The sequence below is a fragment of the Delphinapterus leucas genome, chromosome 16 (assembly GCF_059928025.1).
Source record: "Delphinapterus leucas isolate spDelLeu-1000000601 "Yukka" chromosome 16, BTC_Dleu_Yukka2, whole genome shotgun sequence".
Classification (NCBI taxonomy): Eukaryota; Metazoa; Chordata; class Mammalia; order Artiodactyla; family Monodontidae; genus Delphinapterus; species Delphinapterus leucas.
Genome location: NC_143144.1, coordinates 27,116,600 through 27,142,629, shown reverse-complemented (window position 1 = coordinate 27,142,629; position 26,030 = coordinate 27,116,600). Strand labels below are relative to the sequence as shown.

At 34.4% G+C, this 26,030-nt stretch overlaps 1 protein-coding gene across 4 annotated transcripts in view; it reads left to right on the top strand.

Annotated features, from left to right (window-relative positions):
* Positions 1–26,030, top strand: part of MICU1 (mitochondrial calcium uptake 1) — a 225,502-nt gene that overhangs the window by 69,006 nt on the left and 130,466 nt on the right. For 3 of the 4 annotated variants that reach the window (XM_022590840.3, XM_022590841.2, XM_089897638.1), the window contains one exon: positions 5,250–5,293. In XM_022590840.3, the coding sequence (XP_022446548.1) occupies positions 5,250–5,293 (44 nt within the window). Of the gene's footprint in view, positions 1–5,249; positions 5,294–9,091; positions 25,014–26,030 lie in introns of those variants that run through there. The other variant, XM_089897639.1, reaches the window with a different exon arrangement.

The window sequence follows — 26,030 nt, the reverse complement described above, 5'->3', positions numbered from 1 at the left end:
CTTATTAGGTGAATACACACTTAGGATTATTCTAGCTTCATGGTGAATTGACCCTCTTATCATTATATAATAGACCCTCTTTATTCTTGCTAATATATATATATATTTTGCTCTAAAGTCCACATAGTCTGATATTTATGTAGCCACTCAGTCTTTCTTTTGATTCATTTTTCATGATATATCTTTTTCCATCGTGTTACTTGTAACCATACCTATATCATTGTATTTAAAATGGGTTTCTTATGGACAACATATAGTTGGATCATGTTTTTTATCCAATATGACAGTTTCTACCTTTTATTAATTAATGTGTTTAGATGATTTATATTTAATGTAACTGTTGATATGTTTAAATTTAGGTCTACCTAAATTTAACAAATTTTATTATTTGTTTTCCCTTTTTTATGTTCCTCTTTTACCCCTTTCCTGCCTTCTTTTCAGATTATTTGAAGATTTTTTAATATTTCATTTTAATTGATTTTGGCAGGGGGTTTGACGATACTTCTTTGTGTATCTTTAATTTAATGGTTGCTATTGGGATTATAATATACATAGTTAACTTTTCACAGTTTGCTGAGAATTTATAATTTTACCACTTCAAGTGGAATATAGATATCTAACCACTATAAAGATTTCTCCCCAGTTTATGGTGTAGTGTCATATGTATTACATCTACATATGTTGAAAACTCTGCCAGACATTGTTTTAAGTTTTTATTTCAACCATCAAACTAGTCTGTTATATATATATCTAGATATTAGCTACTTCTGTTGCTCTTTATTTATTCCTTAAGTTCCATACTTTCTTCTGGTATCATTTTCTTCTGCCTTGAAGGATAGAACATCTATTAGAGCAGTTCTGATGGTGATGAATCCTCTACGTTTTCCTTCATCTGAGAACATTTTTATTTTGTCTTCATACTTTTTTTTTTTTTTTTGCGGTACGTGGGCCTCTCACTGTTGTGGCCTCTCCTGGACACGGAGGCTCAGCGGCCATGGCTTACGGGCCCAGCCGCTCCGCGGCATGTGGGATCTTCCCGGACCGGGGCATGAACCCGTGTCCCCTGCATCGGCAGGCAGACTCTCAACCACTGCGCCACCAGGGAAGCCCTTTGTCTTCATTCTTGAAGAATATTTTCACTAAATAAAGAATTCTGGGTTGAAGTTCTTTTCTTTCAGCACTTTAAACTGGCTGCTTCAAAGATTTTTTTCTTTGTCTTTGGTTTTCAGCAGTTCGATTAAAAAAAAACTTATCTCATACCTGATGAACTTGAACTGTACTTTTGCTGACTTACATAAGCTGAAAATATAATTATTTTAATAAAATTTTAGGATATTCTTTGGGTACAATTTTTAGGATAAATTCTAGTATTAAACTGAAAAAATGAATCTCTAAATTTTTGAGAGATAACTGGGACTTCTTAAGTAAAATTGTATAGAGCTTCCATTTACCTAAGCTCTAATTTATAGATATCAAAATGACATATTTGATTGTTTCACTTTGTCTTTTGGCAAAATGAGTAGCTATCATCTTTAAAATAAGCCTCCTTTTAGATATTCACTCTGAAGCTTAAACTGAGACTATTCTTATAGTATTTCTGCATGTTTACATTATTTTTGTCATGGATTCAAAAAGACAGGCAACTGCCGCCATTTAAAAAGATTGTTAGACTTAAAATCAGAAACAATCGTTTAATCCTTTTGAGCGTCAGCTTTCTCATTAATGAAAAGGGGGAGATAGTGTTAGCATTAAATGACTGTGAGAGTTCTTTGAAGAGAAGTCTGAGATTCATAGAAAGCACCCAAGGGAAAATGGCATAACATCCAGTGTTTCTAAGCTGGGACCCAAAGAATGAGGGTGGAGAAATGGAAGGATAGTCATTTGATTATATTTTCAAACTACACATGCTGTGTTTTTTCCTTTCTTTCTCCATACTCTCCCTCCCCCAATAATTGGGCCTATTAGAATCTCAAGAGGAGTAGCGAGTAAGGATAGCATGAATTCTTTAATCCATCCACACTTTCCACACTCCATCCCCAACCATGTTAAGAATTGATCTAATCCAACCATCTGCTTCATTTGACAGGTAAAGAAATCTAAGTATAATAAGATGAAATAATCATTTCTTCCAACTTGAAATTATGAATCTCTTGGCCTACTTTATGTCTGTATTTGCTTCTATTTATTTATTTAGGCTGCTCTGGGTCTTCCTTGTGTCATGCGGGCTCTAGAGTACACGAGCTCAGTAGTTGCAGCGCACAGGCTTAGTTGCGGTATGTGGTATCTTAGTTCCCCAACCAAGAATCGAACCTTGGCCTCCTGCATTGGGTGCATGGAGTCTTAACCACTGAACCACCAGGGAAGTCCCTGTATTTGCTTTTAAATGAAGGAATTCTCACTACATGCCAGGCTGTCCTTACATGCCCCTCCTTTATTTGGCAGATGCACATGGTAAAATATTTTCCAAACTATAGTGAAGAGCACTTAATGAAAAACACAGATCTGTTCCAATTTCTCCACCCTCCCAGTTATGTCACAGAAGCAATCACTTTAATATTTTTTAACTTTTGAGTTCTTTTGGATATTACGATAATAACTTGTAATGTAGCTAGTCTGAACTGAGATGTGCTATAATTGTAAAATAGACACCAGATTTTGAAAACTTAGTGTAAAAAGTAATGTGAAATATCTCAGTAAGTTTTATATTGATTACATGTTGAAATGATGCTATTTTGGATATATTCATTTAAATAAAATATATTATTAAAATTAATTTTACCTGTTTCTATTTGCTTTCTTTTTAACATTTTTATTAGAGTATAATTGCTTTACAATCATGTGTCAGTTTCTGCTTTATAACAAAGTGAATCAGTTATACATTCTATTTGCTTTCTTAAAGGTGGCTGTTAGAATTTTTTTAAAAAATATATTTATTTACTTTTATTTATTTATTTTTGGCTGTGTTAGGTCTTCATTGCTGAGCGTGGGCTTTCTCTAGTTGTGCCGAGCGGGGGCTACTCTTCGTTGCAGTGAACGGGCTTCTCATTGTGGTGGCTTCTCTCATTGTGGAGCATGGGCTCTAGGCGCGTGGGCTTCAGTAGTTGTGACACGTGGGCTCAGTAGTTGTGGCCTCACAGGCTCTAGAGCGCAGGCTCAGTAGTTGTGGCGCACGGACTTCGTTGCTCCGTAGCATGTGGGATCATCCCGGACCAGGGATCAAACCCGTGTCCCCTGCATTGGCAGGCAGATTCTCAACAACTGTGCCACCAGGGAAGCCCCTAGAAAATTTTTAATTATACATGTGGCTTACATTTATCGCTCACATTATATTTCTGTTGGACAGTGTTGCTCTAATTAGTAAGCATATATTTCCCTTAGTTGATGTACCAGGTTTTACTCATGAGATATCTGATCCTAGACTAATTCTCATTCCTTTTTAAAGGACTAGGAAGGTTTTTTTTCTGGGAATTCTGAGGATTTTCTTTTTCTTGGTATTCTAAAATTTTACAAGCGTACAACTGGATTACAAGTAGGTTTTGTTCATTTTGCTTAAATAAGTTCTTTTCATTTGTGTCACTCTTCAGCTCTGAGAAATTTTCTGGTAATACTTTTTGGATTATTTCTTACCTATTTCTGAATGAGAAAAGGTCTTGTATGATATAAGATCTTGTATTGAGTCTCTTTTTCTCTATAATTCTCTCTTCTGTTTTCTGTTTTCCATCTTGTTGTCTTTTTGGCAGTGGTCCTGAGATAACCTTTTCCTAATCTTTTGACAGTATATTAAGAAATAGGGGGGAGATAGGCAATCATAGTTTTAATTGTCTACAACTCTTTCTTGTTTTCTGTTCTCTTATCATAGAAGCATGTTCTACCTTTATGACTGGTATCTTTTTGAGTATCTGTGAGGTTACAAATTAGATTTGTTTTTAAATTTTCCTTTTTACTGACTTATCTCTTTCTTTTTCAGTCAGTGGTTCATTTTGTTCAGGGCAGGCTTCTAGAAGGTGAAGCATATTTTAGATAAGGAGCGTGTGTAACCAAATGTGTAGAAGCAGAAATGCAAAAAGCTTCCTTTGGGAGCAGTGATAATCCTATCTTTGTAGTACTCTGGGCATAATGAGGCACGGGTCTGAACTGGCATGAATAAAGTGAGAACTGAAAGAAAAGAACTGAGTAATTATGCAAGAAAAATAAGTGTAATTGGGAACTGATTTCTCCACTTTAAAAACTCCCACACCACCCTCTTTTGAACTCATTGTATCCTTCCTTGTAATATTACTATATGTATATGTCTTTCTTACTAAATTGTGACTCTTCGAGGCAGGGATTGTATCTTACTCATTCAATTTTTTTTTAGGTATTTATTGATCAACCACTGTTCCAAGTACTGGGATAAAGCAGTCAGCAAAGACAGAAAATCCCAGCCCTCAGGAGCACTTAATATACTTGCTTTTATCTTTCACAGTGCTTAGGATTTCACAATGCTAGGGATTCCCAAGGTTAAATTTATTATTTAACCCACCTTTATTTTTTATTTATTTTTTATTTATTTATTTATTTAATTTATTATTTATCTGGCTGTGCCAGGTCTTAGTTGTAGCACGCAGGATCTTCGTTGCGGCATGTGGGATCTTTACTTGCAGCATGCAGGATCTTTAGTTGTGGAATGTGGGATCTAGTTCCCTGACCAGGGATCAAACCCTTTCCCCCTGCATTGGGGGCACGGAGTCTTAGCCGCTGGACCACCAGGGAAAACCCTTAACCCACCTTTAAAAAGTAATATTAAGATGGTCTATTTATCTGTTTAGGTGTGTTGCAAAATGTCTTCTGATATTAAAGTCTTCTCTCTTTAACTTTATACAAAAAATTATTATGCATTCAGATTAAACTAATATCCCTCACCTTATTTAGAGGTAATATATATCATTTTGATGTAATGGAAAAGAGCATCACCTTGGGAAGAGTCCAGGGTTCTAGTTTGGCTCTACTGTTGAATAGGTTTGCACATGAACTTTTACCCTCTTTATCTCAGAGCTTCATATTCTCATATATAAAATAAAAGGTTGGTATCTTTTAGCACTGACACTTTGTGGGACAAAATTTTATTTCTATGGACTTTGAATAATGTTGTGGCTAAACCATCTAGTACATTTAATTGAATGATTGGAAACAAAACTGAGAGCTGTCATTTCATATGTTTCACCTGAGTTATAATCAGTGACTAAGTATTGTTTTTTTCTCTTTTACAGACTTGGGTCTGGATCAATATACAATAAAACGCTTTGATGGAAAGGTGAGTGAACTATGATACAACGTATATATCCTGTTGTTTACTAAGAAGATTTTTAAGTTCCTCTAGAATTATTTGTGAGAAATTTCTGAATACCTGTTTGTCTTATCAAAAAAGTTTGTTGTTTAGATTGGGAGGCCTGTAAGTGCCTTCAGATGCTTCTACAGAAAAAAATCAAGCAGAAGGCTCTTCTGTGTTTTTCCATATAGGGTAATACTGATGGGTTACTCGCTGTATATATTAAGGGCTAATTCAGTGTATGTTGACATTTGAATTTTAATTCAATAGCCATTATAAAGGTTAACAAGCCCCCCAATATTACATTTACATTTCTTATAAAAACACCTATCTGATTTAGCCTTCCTTAGGCTTTGATAGTATATAGCAATAATCCTAACTAGAAAATTACAGAAGTCCTTACAGCTTTATAACAATTATGAAGAGCACCCCAAATTGCATGTAAATTTGCATTATACTTACTTTCAATTCTTTATTTTATGCCTGAGTAAATCATATAATAAATCATTTAGTATAGAAAATAAAACTTTCAATTTTATTATCTCAAAACAGTCAGTTAAACATGTTTACCCCTTTCAGGCTGAATTCTCCGAAAAGAAAAAGAAAATATTACACAGGGTCAGAAAGAAAAGTAAAAGGTCAATTTTAAAGAGGAGGAAGAAAGCGCAGAAGGAAGAAGAGTGAGTCAGAGATGGCTCTACAAAGCTTAAAGAGAAGGAAATCAGAAGGAAAATCATGAAGTGGCTGAAAAAGGCAGGATTACAAACAAGGGTCTAGGTGGGTGGGTAGAAGTCAGGGTTAGTAGAAACTGATCTTGCAGGAATGTGTCAATCCTGCATCCTTATGTAAAATTACATGTACTGGTAAGGTGAAGATATAAGTGCTAAGGTCTTTTGCACAAGTAGAAGGAATGAGTGGCTGCCTTAAGAGCTGCGAGATCTCAGCCAAGGCTTCCAGCCTAAAAATTACCTTTTCTATTCAGGTGGCACCGTGCCTCCCTCTGTGGGTATCCTCTTTTTAAAGTCACATATTCTAAAAGAAAGGAAGAACAAAAAGAAAGGGCATTTAGATGTTAGGAGACCCAGGTTTAGAGTCCTGGCTCTGCTTTGGTGCAGACCAATCTTCTCTCTGATCCTTGGTGTCTCTGCTTTATGTACGATAAAATACCTTATCCATGTGAGGGGTTGCTGCAGACATTGATGTCAGGGTCTGATTTCAGAGTCTTTGGCAGGTTAGGTCCCTGTCTTATCTGTCTTTATGTCACTCAGAGTCCAGAGCATGCCTGGCACATAAGAGGTAATCAATAAATGTTTGATGACTTGGAAAAAAAATCAGTTAATCACATATTTCTTGGAGGTATGACTCATTATACCACTAATAACTTATTGCAAAATCAATTTTACAGATCCCTTTTTTTTTTTTTGGCTACTGAAGGAATCCAGAGTAGCATGAGAATTCAGTCCTCTCTCATAAACCTGAAAACATGTAAAGAAGTTGAATATGTGCAAGTTAAACAGCAACTTTACATGTTAAAAGGGGAATTTCCATTCCTAGAGAGCTCCCGAATATAAAAGTCCTAATGGTAACTCATGTTTCATATGTGCTGTTTAATTTTTTCCTGTTTTGGCCAGTACCTGTCCACTTGATCCTAAAAATTTGCAACTTTCGGCATGACTGATGAGCTCCACGTTTGTTTCAATTGTATTAAATTTATGAGCTCTACATTTCTTATCATTTGTGCCATTTGCATTTTTTTTGATTTCCACTCATTTTTATGAAATAGCAAGAGTAAAATGCAGTAAAACATTAAAGTATTTGTGTACCCATCTTGCTATGGAAACAGAAATGGCAGTGCTTCTGTGTTTGGAAGGCAATCTTAGCAGATTATAGTTGCAAGTGTTTATGCACTGAAGCAAAAAATTCTGAAATCAGAGTAGGAAAGGCAAGATTTAAGGATATTAATGTATAATCTTTGAAAGTATGACCTCCATGAAAGTCAGGCATATGAAAGTTGACTTCACCCAGGGGAACGGGTTCTGAAAGCAAATAGAGGAATGGGATACTTATATAAGGAGGTATAAAACTGAGCCAGTGACCCTGAGCCAGATAGCTTGTCTCCCTAGCAGAGTGCACAGATTTCCCTTTCATCCATGTTGTAATATGCATGTTTAATTCCTTTGCCAGGTTCTTCATTTAAGTCCTGTATTAATTTCTATCAAATATATTATTAAGGTTTTGTTTTGGAGTGAAGGTTATGTTTCCTAAATAGGATTCTTAAACTTAGTTCACCTCTAGTTTATATCTTTATGAATTGCCTTTTATTTCATATGAAGTCTAAGAAAGTAGTTTCTATACTGTTCTTAAATCTTATATAATGAAGAGTACAAATTTCATTCAGTGTTTAATCAGTTTAGTAGTTTTTCCAGGGATTTTTGCCATGCATCAAGTTCTTCACTCGATAATTATAAGAATCAATGCTTATTCAACTGTCAATCTTATTTTCCTTTGGATCTTCATGGCTCTTTTGTTTTCCCAATCAGAAAATCTCAATTCTTGAGTAGCAGTTTCCAGAGTATATAACTCCTAAGATAATATCCTGTTGAAAAAACAGATGTACGTGGTAATTATAGTAAATTTCATGCATGATGATTAGAAATTAGTAGAAAGTTAACACCCTTGAGGAATTTCCTTTCAAACTTACTTTGATTTTTTTAATGGATAATTTTCTTTTTCTCTCGCTCTCTTTTTTTTAAACTTGGAAGATGAACTAGTTATAAAATGCTTAGAGAAATATTTATTCTCATCCTCTTATTCCCCCATTGTTTTAACATTAGGCACACCATTTAATTAAGTCCATCATTTGACCAGTAAGAAACACTAGCTTATTTTATTGCCTTCTAGTTGAATTGCACTTTAATGCTTTTGTCATTGAAAGCAAGAACAAATGTAGAAGTAGTATCATCTTCCTGGGGTGTTTTCTCATTTGTACTTGAATTTCATACAAACTCCAGATACAAAGTAGAAAAGAATGGCCCAACTGATATTGACAAATAATTGAACAATTATTTCTTACTTTGATACTTGTCATCTTTTCTCCTATTCTTTTTGACTAGAAAATTCTCAAGAAGTAAATGAAACATTCCTGTTTCAACTGATAGTCTGTGAAACTGAATTTGATTAAGCAGCTGTTGAATTTGGGGGAAGATCTTTTTCCAGAGCTTATCACTGCCTTATGTTAATGTATGCTAATCCTTTAAGGATGCTTAGCAATTTCCTTTGAAGAAAAGTCTTGCAGTACCTTCTTATTGGCACTTGCATCATTTATGCATTTCACTATCTACCATCTACTAACACAGGCGTATTTCAATATAAAGAAGCTATAGTCAGTGACCTTTGGTTTTAAGAATATATTTTGTAGTTAAATGATATTTGTAAAAATATTCAGACTATGTTTAAAAGTTTAAAAACTTCAAAGCTTGAAAGAGTTCAGATTTTCTATTAGAGGATATTTGAAAATTATTATAAATAGAGTGTTAGCACTAGTATATAGATGGTAATATAAAATATGGTCTGGCTTTTGTTTTAGGGTAATATATCACAGATTTTTTAGAAATGCACTCTCTCCCTACATTGTCCATGCATTCTCCTTATGATTTGTTAATGCAGTTATTTCATGAATTTTGGATTATTTCTTTAATGAAAACTATATTTTTTCCTGAGCTTAATTTTTTATCATCCAATAATTGGTCTATAAAACAAAGCACCATTTCTAAGTGGAGCCTGTATTTTACATAATCGTCAAATATTCGTTCATTTAATCAGTTAGTTGCTGTCCTGTATTGGTGTGGTTTATCTCAAGTGGTTTATAACCTTCATTATCCTGTTTCTCTTACTTCTCCTTTTTTTCCTCAGCATACCAAATATAGAAATTATGGTTTGTATTTTCTGTTCCTATCGCCTGTAATAGACAACTTTCTCCACCTCAAACCCTACCTTTTTTTTTTAAGTTACAGTAGAAAACTGCATGGTCTGGGTAAAATTGTTTCTAAGCAAAGAATACCAGTATTCCAGAGCTTTGATGTAGTCCTCTTCTCTCTTCTAAAAACTTTAAAGTTCATACTCTTCTTTTAAGTAACAGTGAATCGCCCATTGAAACTAATTGTCCATCATTATCATTCCACCATGTATTTCTTTTTTTGGAAAATAGATTTTTTATTCTTTCCTTTCTATGAAGTTGCCTTTTTCCCTAACCTCTCCCTGAACATTTCAGAAGTCCTGCCTCTGGAATGAATTTTTTCATTATTTGTAATTACAGTCTTCTTAGGATCTCTCGTAATTTGGGAGAAAGAATTAACATGTGTTTTATTCCCATCTCCTTTATGATACTTACAAGAATGTTTGTTTACATGGAACAGGAAAACAATTTAAATCAAATTAAGATGAAATGGCCACATTGAGGTGAAAGAGATAAAAGTATGGTCAAAGTCTAGAAAAGGAAATACCAATTACAGTGTTTATAATAGAAAAGATATGCAGAAAAAAAGATGGAGCTGTAGTTAAAAAGCAAAGCTTTAATATAACAAAATGCTTTTAATTGCTTACTAGGTAAAAGTTTTTTTAAAAATATTGGTAAATGAAGTTTAAAATTCCATTCCCTTTAAGGGAAAATCGTGGTTCCCCAAGGGGAGTGTGGACACATTTTTTTTCCTGTAATGTAATACTCTTAATGCTTTATTTGAGTTGTGATTATTTACTTCATATCACAGATAAAATATGAGTCTGGAATAAGGTCTCGTATTACTATTACTCCTTGACATGTATAGTAAGTTATGTGAGGGATTTCCTGTCTAAGAGTAAATTGTATTGCGGATCAAACAAATGTAAATTGGGGGGGTGTTGCTGAAATTCTTATAGGATAGAGTTTGGTGAATCTTCACATTTATTTGAATTGCTTTAATTTTGCTCAAATTTTTATAGCAGGATTGATGTTCTTATGAATTCTGCATTGCTAATTGGGCACATCTCTCTCACTCTTTCTTTTGGTTTCCAGAGACTTGAAACCAGTCAATTCTAAATTCTTGGTGAATTGATGTATTTATTCAGGTCTTTCTATTGATAAATGTGAATGTATAGGCAGAATTTTTAAATTTTTGCTCCATGTCTTTTTGGTCCATGTTTCCATTTGCCCTAAAAAGTGTAACAGATTCTAAGAGGATAAAGTATTTCAGTTATTCGAGTGCTGAAGTCCTCCACAAATATTTTCATAATTATATATTATTTTAGAGATGATAATTGAGCCCTTTTAAAAAACCCCATTAACATATCCACTCATTGGTTGTCAGTGGTTTATTTTTCCAGTTGAAAGTAAAATCTAAATGAAAAATGCTTGACTCTATTTGTCTCTTGAGGGAACTATTACTACTACTAATCATAATAATATGAAAAAGAAGAATAGTTGAAGTTTTTTGAGTGTTTATAATATGCCAAACACTGTTCTAAGTGTTTATACATAATTACTCTAATCCACACAGCCACTCTTTTAGATAGCTTACTATTTTCATTATTTTACAAATAAGATACTAAAGTACATAAAAGTTAAGTAACTTTTTTTTTTTTTTTGACCTAAGATCATACAGTTAGTAAGTGGTGGAGCCAAGATTCCAAATTTGTAGTCTGGCTCTAGAGTTCACCATCTTAAGGACTATGCTATATCACCTTTCATATAGCTAAGCTACTTGTCTGTATGATCTATTTGTAAATAGAAATTTCTCATCAAATATTTCTTTTATTTTACTAACTTAATGCTATTTGTGCGAGAAAGAACTTGCTATTTCACGTTGTTTTTGGTAAGAGTATTGAAGTTAATTTTTTCTGCTTTGATGAAGTACAGCTAGAAGCCAATATTAACCTGAGAAACCACATAGTGTTTCATTTTAAAGGAAGAAAACAAGAGATATACAAATTATAATGCCTGAATTTAGAAATTAGAATTTCAACTTCACTGTTATTTGCACCATTGTTTTCTCATATGCCATGAACACCACTTGCATTTTGAAAATGCTGTCGTTTTTTCTTTTTTTTTTAATCGAAGGCATCACTCTTAAGGTGAAAACTGTCATCTGTATTTCGAAAACTGGATCCTGGCTCATTGTAGTCAAGATAGCAGAGAAAATAGTATTTCTGTTACAAACTAAACTATTTACTCTTTCAAATACCGATTGGTTGTGTGTTAAATGTAGAATAATTTGAATAGAGCTACTCATTATAGTTAGTCTTTAGACAAGCAAAAGTTTAAAATGTAATTACATTACCAAAATGAAATCAAGTACAGATTCAGCATTTCAGAAAATCCTTTGACACCTGTTGTAATTTCTTGTTTTATTTTTAGTCTCAAATTTTTTTGTCTTCCTTCTTTCCCATCCAAAGTTCTTTAAATTATTTTAAAACCATTTTCTCATTTTTCTCTCTTCTTACAAATTAGCAATTTTAGTTCTCTTTAACACACTGCAGTCCTCAGAAAATCTGGTTTTGGTGTCTGAAATATTTTACAAGGGATTTCCAATTTGAGCATCTAAGTATTTGACAAGCTACATGTAAACAGTTAGTAGATGTAAGTATTCTGCATCGAATATGAAAAATACAAAATTATGGATTGCTGTACTTGTTAGTGTATAATAGCGCAGGATGAGAGAACGTGGTTTTGGATATAGACAATCCTGTATTCAGATATGGACACTGCCACATACTTGATGGATAACCTTGGGCAAGAGACCACTTAACGTCTGAGTGTCAATTATCTTCTGTAACTATAAAATCAGGACAATAAGCAAAGTATCTGGCTCTACAAATTATAGCTATTTTGCATGACTTTCAGCCCTTTACTCAATTTATGAAAGGAGTTAGCTGCTATCATGTATGTTATCTTCTTTCTCGGTTTGTATGAAATGCTATAGAAAAGCATGTGCTCTTCATAATTGCTCTCTCCGTTGTTCTTTCCTTTCCAGTTAAATCAGCTATAAAAATCTCCTTGTGCTACTCTGTAATGAGCAATTGGCCGGGATTAAAAGGCTAGTCTATGAACTGAAGAGAGACCTCTGGTTTGATTTCTCATATCTGAGCTGTTCTGTGTTCACAGTGATTCATCTCATCACAGTGCTGTAAAATCCTTTGGGTCTCTGTCACATCAGTCCTAGCCTTAGGCTTGTAAATTGTCAATAGCATATATTTTTCAGTCAAGAACTTTTATCATGCTACTAAGGTTGGTTTGAGAAGTATGATAAGTTCAGGTCAAATTTTATTTCACAGCCAGTGAAGTTTATTTGTTGAAAAAAAATCTTTAAAACCATTTGATATATGAAGGTACTTTGGAGTGGTACCCAGCTGAATTAGGTAACTTAAACTGCTTCAACAGTGCCAGCCTTCATGATGGCTGGCTTTTTGTTACTAACATGAATAGTACTTTATTTAGTGCAACATAATTTTGCAAGAGACCTGTTTCTAAGTAGTCATTCTGAACTCTTCCTTAGAGTAGTTATTAATCCTCTAAACTCATCTGAGTTTGGTTGCCTATATGTTAAATATAGGTGGTAAAGCAATGAATTCGCCATGAAGTTAAAAAATAGTATATCATGAAATGATAGTGAGATACCCTTAAAGGAAACCTTAATTAAAGAAATGGTTTCACTACCCATGGAAAAACGTTAAGTGTTTGCTTTCCCTTTTCTTTAAGAAATAGGTAATTATTCATGTGTTTTCTTTTTATAGTAATGTGAAGTTTTTCTGTAATTGTATGTTTTATTTCGGCGAGGTTAGGAATTGAGTTTTTTGGGTTTTTGTTTTGTTTTGTCTTACTGTACCTAGCAGATAATATATAAAATATTTTTATATATTCCTCATTTCCTGTTTCGGGTGTTCAGTGATTTTATTCCAAATCACATTTGGTCCTTTATATGTTATAATAGTTTGTGATATAAATATGTTTGATTTGGGAGTTTTTGTTCATATAATCAAACAATGTTATTTTTTTTTTCTTTTTCTCATCTTCTGATCAGGATTTCTGGCAGGTACTGACTCAGCAGCATGTGCCTTAAATTAATTAATGTTTCAAAACCCATAGTAACGCTTCAGGGACAAAGGTTCAGTGCATGTTCATGTTCTTTCCCTGCTCCCTTCAGAATGATTCTTTAATATGACAATTCAAACACTGCACAAGTCCTTGAGAATATAGTACCTAGCATAATTTAAAAGGAAGTTTTAACATTATGTGTCACACCAAAGGTCAAGAAACTGTTTTAATCATTGTATAATGGGTACTCAGTTACTTGGGTCATTTAAATAGTCTTAGTAGAGATGCCATGTTCCTAGTTGAACTGTAGCAGGGATGGTGAGACAACAGTAACTTCAAGTGAAAAATTAGTAGTTTTTTTTTTCTTTTGAAATTTCTTAAAAAATACAGATAAGCAGTTGCTTAGTTGTACTTTGCTCAATAAAATGACTTAAGGGGAAACAGATGGAACATTTAGAAAGACTTCATTATTTTGCTTTTTTGAGCTAATCAACAACTTTAAATGGAAAAGCAGCAAATACATGGAGAAAATCATAAAAAAGAATATATAGATTGTAGGCTGACAAAGGAGAATTTCAAGGACACGCCTAAGAAGTACTTTTCAAATTGATCTTTGAAGGCTTAGACTTTTTAATTATAGTTTATGAACTATTAAAATGTATTCAAAATATATTCATTAAAAAACATTACTCTTGCATTTCTTAATAAAAATATAAGCTAAGCTTAATTAGAACATCCTTTGGTTTAAAATAATTAATTAATGAAGGTCACAAGGTGCTGTTTATTTTATACATTTTTCTTGTGCTTCCTTTTTCTTAAAATGGTATATATTTTTAGTAGTCTCCTTACCAAACCCCCAAACCAATCATCCTGTTATTGGTGCAGTAGATTATTTTACCACCTTTGCCTTTAATTGCATTCTGAAACAAACCAACAAATATTTAAATTACTGTATCAGAATAATTTATTGATAATCCCATTATCAATGTTTCTAATCCTGGAGATTTTGTTTTAGAATAGCTGTGGCACAACCATCATGCAGAGTGCTAAGGAGTGTAAATCAAATGAGGTGTTAACACCTGTGATTGAGGACAGCCACTTCCAGTTCTCTGTTTATGGCAGGACAGTTTGTAGGAGGCAGCTAAAAATTCTTCCTCTCCTTTGATAATTGTGTGGTTTAAGGCTTAGAGATTTAAAGACTTGTCTCACTTAGGTGTCCTTACTAGACAATGAGGAGAAGAGAAAAGAGGTAGGAATTGGTAAGAACTTGAAAGTCTCCAGAACCTGCAGCATTGAGTAGTCAACCTCTGTAGTTGACAAAGAGCATCAGTCTTCTTTAAACTTTGACTATTGAAGGTAGTATCCTTTGTTGATCAAGGATTCAGAATCAAGTTTTATTGTATTCTTAAGGATATCTTATTAATAAGCTTTTTATATTATATATAAAATAATTATATTTTATATTAAAAATAATAAACTCTTTTTCTTAGAATAGGTAGTGGAGGAATTGTTTATACTGGGTTCTATAAATATCACTCATTTTGGTGACACTAGTATAAATTGTTTAAGCTTCCAAAGGTCAATGAGCAGTTACTTTATACAAGAGGACTTGCTTGCTTGCTTCCTTACAGGAATTTGTCCTTTGCATGCTAAGTTCCTATTGCCTGTGGAGAGGCTGGAATCATTTTGTTTTTCTGGTAGCATAGTATGAGTGCTGTTCTTCAGATGCAGCTTATGAATGTTGTCAGTACTTATTATATTGCTGTGAGGAGTATCCATAATGTCTCTTTCCAGTCTCTGAGTTCCACCACTACTAAAGTCTGTTGATTTAACCCATGTGCTTGATTTTTCATCTTGAACAGAGAAACAATAATATAATCGTTAAGTGCTCCCAAGGAGGGTATAGTTTACTTGGTTGTCCCAAATATTAAGACTTCTATTAAGATGTCTTTAAATACATTTTTATTTTAGATTCTGTTGTGTTTGAATTTGGGATCATCTGTGAACCCATTTGATTTATCATTGTTGATTTGAAAGCATAAACATGACTAACCATTACATTTCCAACACCTTTATGTTTAGCTTTTCCATCATGAAACAAGATTTGAAATTCACTTTGATATGAGAGGACTTCGTTCCAAACTAACTTCCGTTTTAAAATTATTTTAGCACAAACACTCTAGCATGTTTCAAAGTTACACAAATAGATTTCTATGAAAACCACTCAAAACATTTTATTTCTTCTGTTCTGGTAAAAATGGGTTCTCAACTGATATGTATTGATGACCTTTGGTTGCAGAGAAAGTGTGAGGATAGTCCTTGGTTTGCATATTTGGCTTTGCCATGGTGCATTTTTTAGAAGTTTTATATATAAATAAAAAGCTTCTCCAATTATAGATCAATGTAACATCTATTAATTAAGAAGATTATAGAGAATCATTACATTCTTTTAATGATACTCATTTTGAAAATGATTAAAATATACATTTGAACAAATCAGGGCATAAAAATATGATGTGCACCTACATCATTAACTAGATTTTCAACTTCAAGATAAATGACCTGATACAAGCTAAGCCTCAAGATTAATATTTTACAATAATAAACTGTGTTTTGCTCCAAAATATTCAATCTGCATTAAATTTTAGAAATTGCAAACAGTATAGACACCTGATGTATTTCTGTGCATTTGATACAGTACAACATATAATAGTTCATGCATGGGTTCTGGAGTCAGACCATGACCTGTCCTGCCACTTTATAGCACTGTCACCTTGGGCTTCTTATTTAACTCCTCTAACCCTCAGTTTTCTCATCTGTTAAGTGCAGACAGTAGTATCACCTATCTCATAGAATTGCAGTGAGAACTTAAAGAGATAATGCAAGTGTTTAGCACAGTGCCTGGCATAGAACGTGCCAACTATAATTTTAAAATTCTTGATATGTCTTTAGTGGTTGGTGGTATTCAAGGAATACCTAAAAATGTTTGATTTCAAAATGATTGAAAAATTCTTCTTCTAAAGGATTTCCTGGGAGATGATAGTTACTAGAACAGTGTAAATCAAGGGTGTGAACAGTGATCCTCAGAGTGAAACTCTTTTATTTTTGTTCTTATGGTGCATTTTTTCTTGTAATAATTTTTTCCAAATGGGAGAAGGTGAAATACTATATTGACTTATTTTTCAAAATTTGTATGTGAGGTTGTTTTTCCATGAAGTGATAGGGAAGCCTTTTCTAACCCATGTGACTGAAACCAAGACTGCTGCTGAGCTCAGGACAGTTCTCAGCACTGATTGACTTGAGTGGCCAACATTCAAAATTAAATTCTTAGATTTGGGTAGCAGATAATCAATAATGACAAAATATAGATTCTCCCGCCCAGAGCTGCCTTAAAGCAAGTTTGCAGGCATAATGTGGTAGAAACTAATAGAGTTGATGATTTTTCCCATCTAGGGTTTTGAGAATACCTCATCAGATACTGAGGACTGAAATAAATCATTTCAATAAAGTTATATCATTTCTTTGAAGTTAATGCTATTCTAGTAGACTTTTGAATTTTTATCATTGCTTTAATCAAATCTTCTGCCACTGTTTTTTTTAAGCATCTTCATTTGTATCCATATTCTCTTTAGCCATCTAGTTAATGAAATAGGAAAACATTTACATTCTAGGTGTTTGGAGTTTTTCTCAGAGCTAAAGTGGTTAGAATGGGGACTGAAAAGAGAATAGCTTTCTGGCAGAGTGAAGTTTCCAGAATCTTAAGCATTCACCTTCCACAGTTTGTTGCACAGTAATTTGTGTTTGTTGCCTCAAATGCAATAATACCTTTAAAAAGTTTGGAAACTCTGAGTCAGAAGTAGAAATCATAAAGTACTGTAAATTAGAAACATCTCAGTTTAATTTTTATCTGACATATCCCCAAATTCTATCTTCTGCAAGTTCAGGTATGGGATGGGGGAAGAAAAATAACACATATTTTAACTGTGCAACATTTTCTGTTTGATTGAGAATAGTGTGATTGTTTAAGATTGGTATCTTACACAAGGCTTTGGCATCTATCTGTACACCAACTAAATAATGAAGAGTGAGCATTAATTGCATGGGGAAATTTCTCTTTCTTTCTAACACCTGTTCTCCCTGCCTTCACCCCAACCTTAGGTAGAAATACTATTTATAATTTGGAAATTATATGCTGAAATTGCATCTTTTGGGAGAAGCATATTATTATCAATAATTTGTTTTTGAAATACAACACAAGTACTTCTTGAGGGATTTAGATAGGCTTCGAAATGTATTTCAGCAATATAGAGAAATGTTAATACTAAAACAGTCCAATTATTTCAGTTTCATAAAGGATGACATCTTAATTTAAATAGTAAAGCTGCGTTCTTTATCAGATTTTCTATATACCAGAGATGTTTGGAGGTTCTAGATGATGTGTTAGCATCTATTTTGCTGGCATAGTGCATCAACTTCTACTAGATAGAAAAAAGTTTACTTCAAACTATAGAACTTGAAAAGTGGATCTTAACTAGAATAAATAATGAGATTAAACTCCTAGATAATGATTTTTCTCTTTGGCTTTATCCAGTCGAGTCCTAGAAGGCAAAATTATTGGCCCTATTTTGTTCAATCCTATTATAACAGGATTCACTGTTTGAGCACTGTGAGTATTAACAAGTTGGAATCATGTCTGGAATTCCCAGTCCCAGAGCTCCTGATGGTACCTGCAACTTTAGCCAGATGTTTTATAAGTTTTTGTGGTTGGTCAGAAACCAGAATGTGAATGCTTCCGCACAAAGCCATCCTGGTAAAACAATTGAGGTTTTAGACTACCTGAGAAGTGTAGTAGTTACACATGTAATTGCTGATTTGCTGTAAGTTTACTCTTAAGTCTTTCTGCTTATCTAAAAAATTAAAAGATTCAGGATATGGTGCAGTTGAGATCAATACCAGGATTCTTATGAGGTTATTAATTTATTTGCCTGTACTTAAGGTCAGTAATTTGAATGTTTTAGTGATGTTGAGTCTGTAGCCATGTTTTAAGTTTTAAAACATATAAGATCTAAGACCAGGTCATGTAAATGAATAGTAAAACAGTTAAATTTCATTTTAAGTCAGTGAGCACACTGCTTTGAAATACTTTGCATAGTCTTGTTCTCCAAAACAGGAGTAACATTTGTCAGTAAATTGAATAGAAATTCTATTGTGAGCAGTTTACCTGCATTCCACTTTCACAGCCTTAACTTCAGAGTTTCAAGTGATTAGAGTAGTGTCTGATATGTAGCTTCTAAGATGCATAAAATAGTATAATGCTCTGTAAGGTATCTGCAATTATGGCTTCTTTTTAAAATACTCAGTTCTGTTTAATTTTCAGCATATACACTGAAGTAGTTGCTAGAACTTTACCTCAGGAGCTTTAATATAAGTTTCTATACATTTTTTTACTGAATGATATGTTAATATGTTACTTAATCTCACATTATATGGTCTTACAATAGAATTGAAATATATTCTATTTCTTTTGACTTTTATATAGATTTCTTCCTTTTAGTTTGTCTTATGTTTATTATTTATATTGAATTTATTATTTATATTGAATTAAATACAAATCCTTGTGATAGATTTCACTGGTAAAAATGCATATTAATATAAATGTTCATTCGGAACAAAAAATATAAATAGCCACCTCTGAGACAGTGAGAGAAAATGAACATTACTACCAATCTGCTAAGGAAGATTATGTTTTCCTTGCACTGTGACTCCGTATCACCCCTGAAGTATATAAATGGTATTTGCTTAGGACAAAAATGACTTAAAATTTAGTCAAAGATTAAACTTTATCCAAAAGATTAAGTGAAGGAACAATTTACTTGACATTCTCAATTTGCAAAATTAAACACTGATAAGACTTTAGGAATAAGAAAAAATAACCAAAAACTTTCCTTCCACTCTCCTTCTTTGAATCTTGATTTTCCGTTTTCACCATACTTTGGTGCTTTTAAAAATTTATTCATTATTAAACTCCAATATATCTATTTTCACAGATTCTCCTTGTGCCTTGGCTGTTTGACTTGAGGATATCATTTATGGTAGAATCAGGCCTTTGATTTAAGAATATCAGCTAACAAACTGTCATGCAACACAAAATAGTCTAAAAATTGGTTTCTGGTAATTCTCACTTCTTTCCAAATCTTGACATATTTATTTAATTCTCCTCCTAACTTTAAATAATTTGAGGGATCAAATATGATGGTTTTATGACAGTTTAGGTGTTTGTGATTAATGTATGTCATGAATTTTATAACCGTTATCTTTGGAGTTTTGGATACTTGAAAACACACTTATAAATTCTTAGAGTTAATATTGATAGATAGTTGTGTAATCCTAAATGTACCTGAACTACTTTTTGACAAGTGGATGCCTCAGAAAACATAATGTAACTTCTCTCCCTGTCTCCTTCTACCCCCACCCCAACTCCTGAAGCATGGAAGAACAATGTAGACCTTTACTAAAGAATTAGAAGACTGTATTGCACAGGGCACATCACAAAGCATGGCTAATTTAAAAGTCCTCTTTAAACATCTTTCTTTCTGGTTTTTATTTTATTTATTTATTTTAAAAATTAATTTATTAATTTATTTATTTTTGGCTGTGTTGGGTCTTCGCCAAGTGCGAAGACCCAACTGAACTTCGCTGCTGTGCACAGGCCCTTTCTAGTTGTGGCGAGTGGGACCTTCTTATTGCAGTGGCTTCTCTTGTTGTGGAGCAATGGGCCCCAGGCACGGGGGCTTCAGTAGCTGTGGCGCACAGGCCTAGCTGCTCCACGGCATGTGGGATCCTCCTGGACCAGGGATCAAACCTGTGTCCCCTGCTTTGGCAGGCAGACTCTCAACCACTGCACCACCAGGGAAGTCCCTTTCTTGCTTTTAAAGAGCTACTGCAAAACATGTATTCTCTGTCCTTTCTCTCAAACACATGTATGCACATATGTGCTCATATGCTTTCTTTTCTCTGTTTTCCCAACTTTGATACTTTCTATTACTCTCTGGTCACGTCTCCTTCCTCTTTTTGGCTCACCTTTCCAGGGTCCCTTTTCCTTCTATATTTTTTCTCCCAGATGTCTTCTTCAACTTTTTCTTATGTAGAGCAATTTGACCTTCTTTTGGCCTCTCCTGGTCCCTGTAACTGTATTCAGTACAGCAGAGGTCTCATAGATAGCCCTGCAAACAGAAATATTTTCTCCTTTAGAGGACTAGGATTGCAAACATGGACATATCCTATTTAGTGCAGTAGAGTAGGGGTTGTCCTCCTGGAGACAATCACACTAACTGAATTAGCATTGGAAAGTGTCAGTATAAAATAGCCCCTATGGAGATATGTTCTGGTAGTAATTCTCAATCAATATACAATTTAAGGTCTGTTCAGTGATGTCTTTATTATCTCTGCAGACTTTATAATTGCTCTAATGGTGGAGGTGGCTAGGCCTAAACCATGACCCCAAATGCATCTTATGCAGAGTCTCTCAAGCTGCATTATTTATATTTTGGAAAACAATCATATACTTTGCTAGTAATCGAAAGACCTTCAAAAGAGAATAGGCTACTCAAGTCAGAAGCTATTATAGAAGAGTGGATGCACACTTACATGGTAAATTGATTTTTTTTTAACATCTTTATTGGGGTATAATTGCTTTACAATGGTGTGTTAGTTTCTGCTTTGTAACAAAGTGAATCAGTTATACATATGTTCCCATATCTCTTCCCTCTTGCGTCTCCCTCCCTCCCACCCTCCCTATCCGCCCCCTCCAGGCGGTCACAAAGCACCGAGCTGATATCCTTGTGCCATGCGGCTGCTTCCCACTAGCTATCTACTTTACGTTTGTTAGTGTATATATGTCCATGCCTCTCTCTTGCCCTGTCACAGCTCACCCTTCCCCCTCCCCATATCCTCAAGTCAGTTCTCCAGTAGGTCTGTGTCTTTATTCCTGTCTTACCCCTAGGTTCTTCATGACATTTTTTTTTCTTAAATTCCATATATATGTGTTAGCATACTGGTATTTGTCTTTCTCTTTCTGACTTACTTCACTCTGTATGACAGACTCTAGGTCTATCCACCTCATTACAAATAGCTCAATTTCGTTTCTTTTTATGGCTGAGTAATATTCCATTGTATATATGTGCCACATCTTCTTTATCCATTCATCCGATGATGGACACTTAGGTTGTTTCCATCTCCGGGCTATTGTAAATAGAGCTGCAATGAACATTTTGGTACATGACTCTTTGCATTTTGGTTTTCTCAGGGTATATGCCCAGTAGTGGGATTGCTGGGTCATATGGTAATTCTATTTGTAGTTTTTTAAGGAACCTCCATACTGTTCTCCATAGTGGCTGTACCAATGCACATTCCCACCAGCAGTGCAGGAGTGTTCCCTTTTCTCCACACCCTCTCTAGCATTTATTGTTTCTAGATTTTTTGATGATGGCCATTCTGACCGGTGTGAGATGATATCTCATTGTAGTTTTGATTTGCATTTCTCTAATGATTAATGATGTTGAGCATTCTTTCATGTGTTTGTTGGCAGTCTGTATATCTTCTTTGGAGAAATGTCTATTTAGGTCTTCTGCCCATTTTTGGATTGGGTTGTTTGTTTTTTTGTTATTGAGCTGCATGTGCTGCTTGTAAATTTTGGAGATTAATCCTTTGTCAGTTGCTTCATTTGCAAATATTTTCTCCCATTCTGAGGGTTGTCTTTTGGTCGTGTTTATGGTTTCCTTTGCTGTGCAAAAGCTTTGAAGTTTCATTAGGTCCCATTTGTTTATTTTTGTTTTTATTTCCATTTCTCTAGGAGGTGGGTCAAAAAGGATCTTGCTGTGATTTATGTCATAGAGTGTTCTGCCTGTGTTTTCCTCTAAGGGTTTGATAGTTTCTGGCCTTACATTTAGGTCTTTAATCCATTTTGAGCTTAGGTAAATTGATTTTTAACAAAGTTGCCAAAATAATTAAATGGGGAAGGGAAGGTGTTTTCAACAAATGGCTTAGAAATGGCTTCAGTCAGCTGTTGGCTAGGGCCTTCGCCATCTAGCTTGACCAAGGATGGAAGATTTATTTCTAATGTGGCTCACTCAAATGGCTGATAAGATAGTACTGACTGTGGTTGGGAGGCCTCAGATCCTCTCTCTGTAGGCTCTCCGCAAGCCTGCTTGAGTGTTGTGTTCAAATGAGACTGGCTTCCCTCCAGAAGAGCATGGGGCCTTTTATGCCTTAGCCTCAGAAGTCACACATTATCACTTTTGCTGTATTCTATTAGTTATACAGACCAACCCTGATTCAATGTGGGAAGAAACTAGGTCTACACAAGGACATGAATACACAAGGAGGCAAGAAACATTGGGGTTATTTTGGAGTCTGGCTAACACATTGAGAAGAGTCTCACATCCAGAACATATAATGATCAGTAATAAAAAGACAAACAACCCAATTAAAAATGGGCAAAAGACTTGAACAGATACTTCCCAGAGAAGGATATATTAATTGTCAATAAACTATTAAAAATGGGCAAAAGACTTGAACAGATACTTCCCAGAGAAAGATATATTAATTGTCAATAAACTATTAAAAATGGGCAAAAGACTTGAACAGATACTTCCCAGAGAAAGATATATTAATTGTCAATAAACTAAGTGCTTAAAACACTTGGTCATCAGGGAAATGCTCAAAAAAACCACAATAAGATACCACTAAAATGGCTAAATTAAAGAAACTGGCCACATAAATGTTGACAATGATGTGGAGCAACTAGAACTCTCATACATTGATGGTGCAAGTAAAAGAAGTACAACTTTGAGGAAAGTCAAAATAGCCAAAAACTGAAAAGTGCCTGTTTAATTATTAAAGGAATGAATAAATTGTGATATTACTTGGGTGCATTATTATATGCACAGTATAATTATATGCAAAATAAATTGCATAAATTATTTTTAATATTTTTAATTTTATTGGTGAGTATTATACTGCTCTGCAATAAAAATGAATGAGTTACTGATAAATGGAGTGTGGATGAATCTCCCCAACATTATGCTGAACCATAGAAGCTGGACATCAAAGAGTATATACTGGTGATACCATTTATAGGAAGTTCTAGAAAAAGCAAAACTAATCTGTGGTGCAAAAATATGGTGGGAATTAACTGTGGAGGGGCATAAAGGAAACATCAGGGATGGCGGAAATGTTCTATAACCCAAATATATATCTGGGTTACTCAGATATGTATTTATAAAACTCATTGAATCATATATTGGATTTGTGCATTTCACCATAAGTAGATTTTACTTAAAACTGTAACAGATATTGAACTCTAGATGATACATTCGTTTTTTGCAGGGATAATTAGCAATTGTGAAACTATCTTCCTTGTATTCTAAGCTTGAGCAAATGAGTAAATATATTGCAGATAATGGGAACCAGATTTCTCTCTGTTGCAGAAGGGAGTAACACGTGTGTAAAGGGCAAGACTAAATTGTGCTCTGTGGTATTAGAATGGAATTAGAGATATCATTATGAATTCATAGTTTATAATAGATAGATATGAACGTAATCATGAGGAAACAGCAGCCTAATTCGAATTGAGGGATATTTTACAACATAATTCACCTGTACTTTTCAGATTGTTCCAGGTCAAAAAGTATAAAGAGACCAAAATTGGCAGAGTAGGTAACGCCAAAACTACACACCTCCACTAAGACAATAATTAAGGTAGTGAAAACTGTCAATCAGCTTTTTCAGATCTGTGTAATCTAACTAATCAGACTTTAAGCAACTAGGGGAATGCTTAAAGAAGAAAGAAGCTGCTGAAATTTGGTAAGAGAATGTTGTGGTGTTTTAACTTATCTGATGACCACCCCCCACCCCCCAGCACAGCGGCAGCCATAAAGATTGTGCGTTCTTGTTATAGCTCTCTGGTGCCAGAGTGGGCAGGGCAGACCTTGTTTTCAGAGAATGTGAATGTGGGCCTTGACCTGTCTGGCCAATGAGGAATCAGCTTGGGGGTTTGTGTTTGTTTTGCCTACCTTGGAGCTTTCTTAAGGCTGGGGTGACCTCCCAGGTGGCATTTGTTAAAAGCATAAAGGTAAATATACTAGCCACAGCAGCTGAAGACAAGCAGCAGACAAACCAAAACAGCTGGGAAAGAAGAGGCTGCAGCAGGAGATAGGTGAGAGAAGAAGGACTTTGAAATGCTCTACCATATACTGGTGAATCTGGAAGGCCATGTGCACACCCAGGGCCAAATGAATACTTAGAGGAAACCCCAACAGACCCTAACCTTTCACTTCTGGCTGATGTTTAGCTTCCAAGCAAGCAAGAAATGAAGGCAAGGGCAGAATTATAAATAGTGACTAAGCATTGAAAGAATGCCAACACAGAGCCAGTCTGAAAGGATCTTGAGAGGTTTTTTTTTTCCCCACCCTTTGGATCCAGGAACTTAAGGAAATCTCTGTCAAATCACTAGCTGACTACTAAGGTATGAAACAGAGACTTGAGTGACCATGCTGGACGAAGTATTTACAAAAGAATTTACAAAAATTATTAAAGAAATGACTACAACCCATGCAAGCAGCAACAACAAACCCTGAGGAGGTGAGAGAATCCTATTTCCAGAATTACCACGTTGTAATATACAAAATGTCCGGTTTTCAAAAACATTATGCTTGTAAAGAAACAAAGTATGGCCCAGGAAAAAAAAAGGAATAGGAACTATCCTTGAGAAAGCTCAGATATTGCAACTTATTACAGACAGACTTTAAATCAACTGTCCAAAATATACTCAAAGAGCTAAAAGAAACTACAGGCAATGAACTTAAAGGAAACAAGGAGAATGATGTATGAACTAATAGGAAAAAATAGAAATTATAAAAAGGTATCAAATAGAAATTCTGGAACTGAAAATTTCCTATAGCTGAAAGGAAAATTTTAGTGAAGGGGTTCAACAGCAGATTTGAATACACAGGAAAAATGATTAGTGAACTTGAAGATAGGTCAATTAATATTTTCCAGTCTGAGAAACAAAAAAGAAAATGAACAGAGCTTATGAGACCTATGTGACACTACCAAGTGTGCCACATATGTACAATAGGAATCTCAGAAGGCAAGGAGAGAGAAAAGGGGTCAGAAAGAATATTTGAAGAGATAATGGCTCAAAACTTTCCAAATTTAATGAAATATATGAATCTACCCATCCAGGAAGCTAAATAACTCCAATAGGATAAACTCAAAGAGACCCACACTGAGATACATTATAATCAAACTGTCAAAAGCTAAAGACTGTGAATCTTGAAAACAGGAAGAGAGAAGCAACTTTCCACACACAAACTATACACAATAGGATTAACAACCAGTTTCTCATCAGATACCATGAAGGCCAGAAGGCAGTGGGATGACATATTTAAAGTGCTGAAAGAAAAATACAATTGTCAACCAAGAATTCTATACCTGCAAAATTATCCTTCAGAAGTGAAGGAGATAGATATTAAGCCATTCCCAGATAAAAGTAGAGGAGTTTGTTGCTAGTAGATCTACCCTACAAAAAATGCTAAAAGTAATACTTAAGGCTGAAAAGAAAGGACACTAGATAGTAATTTGAAGCTATATTGAGAA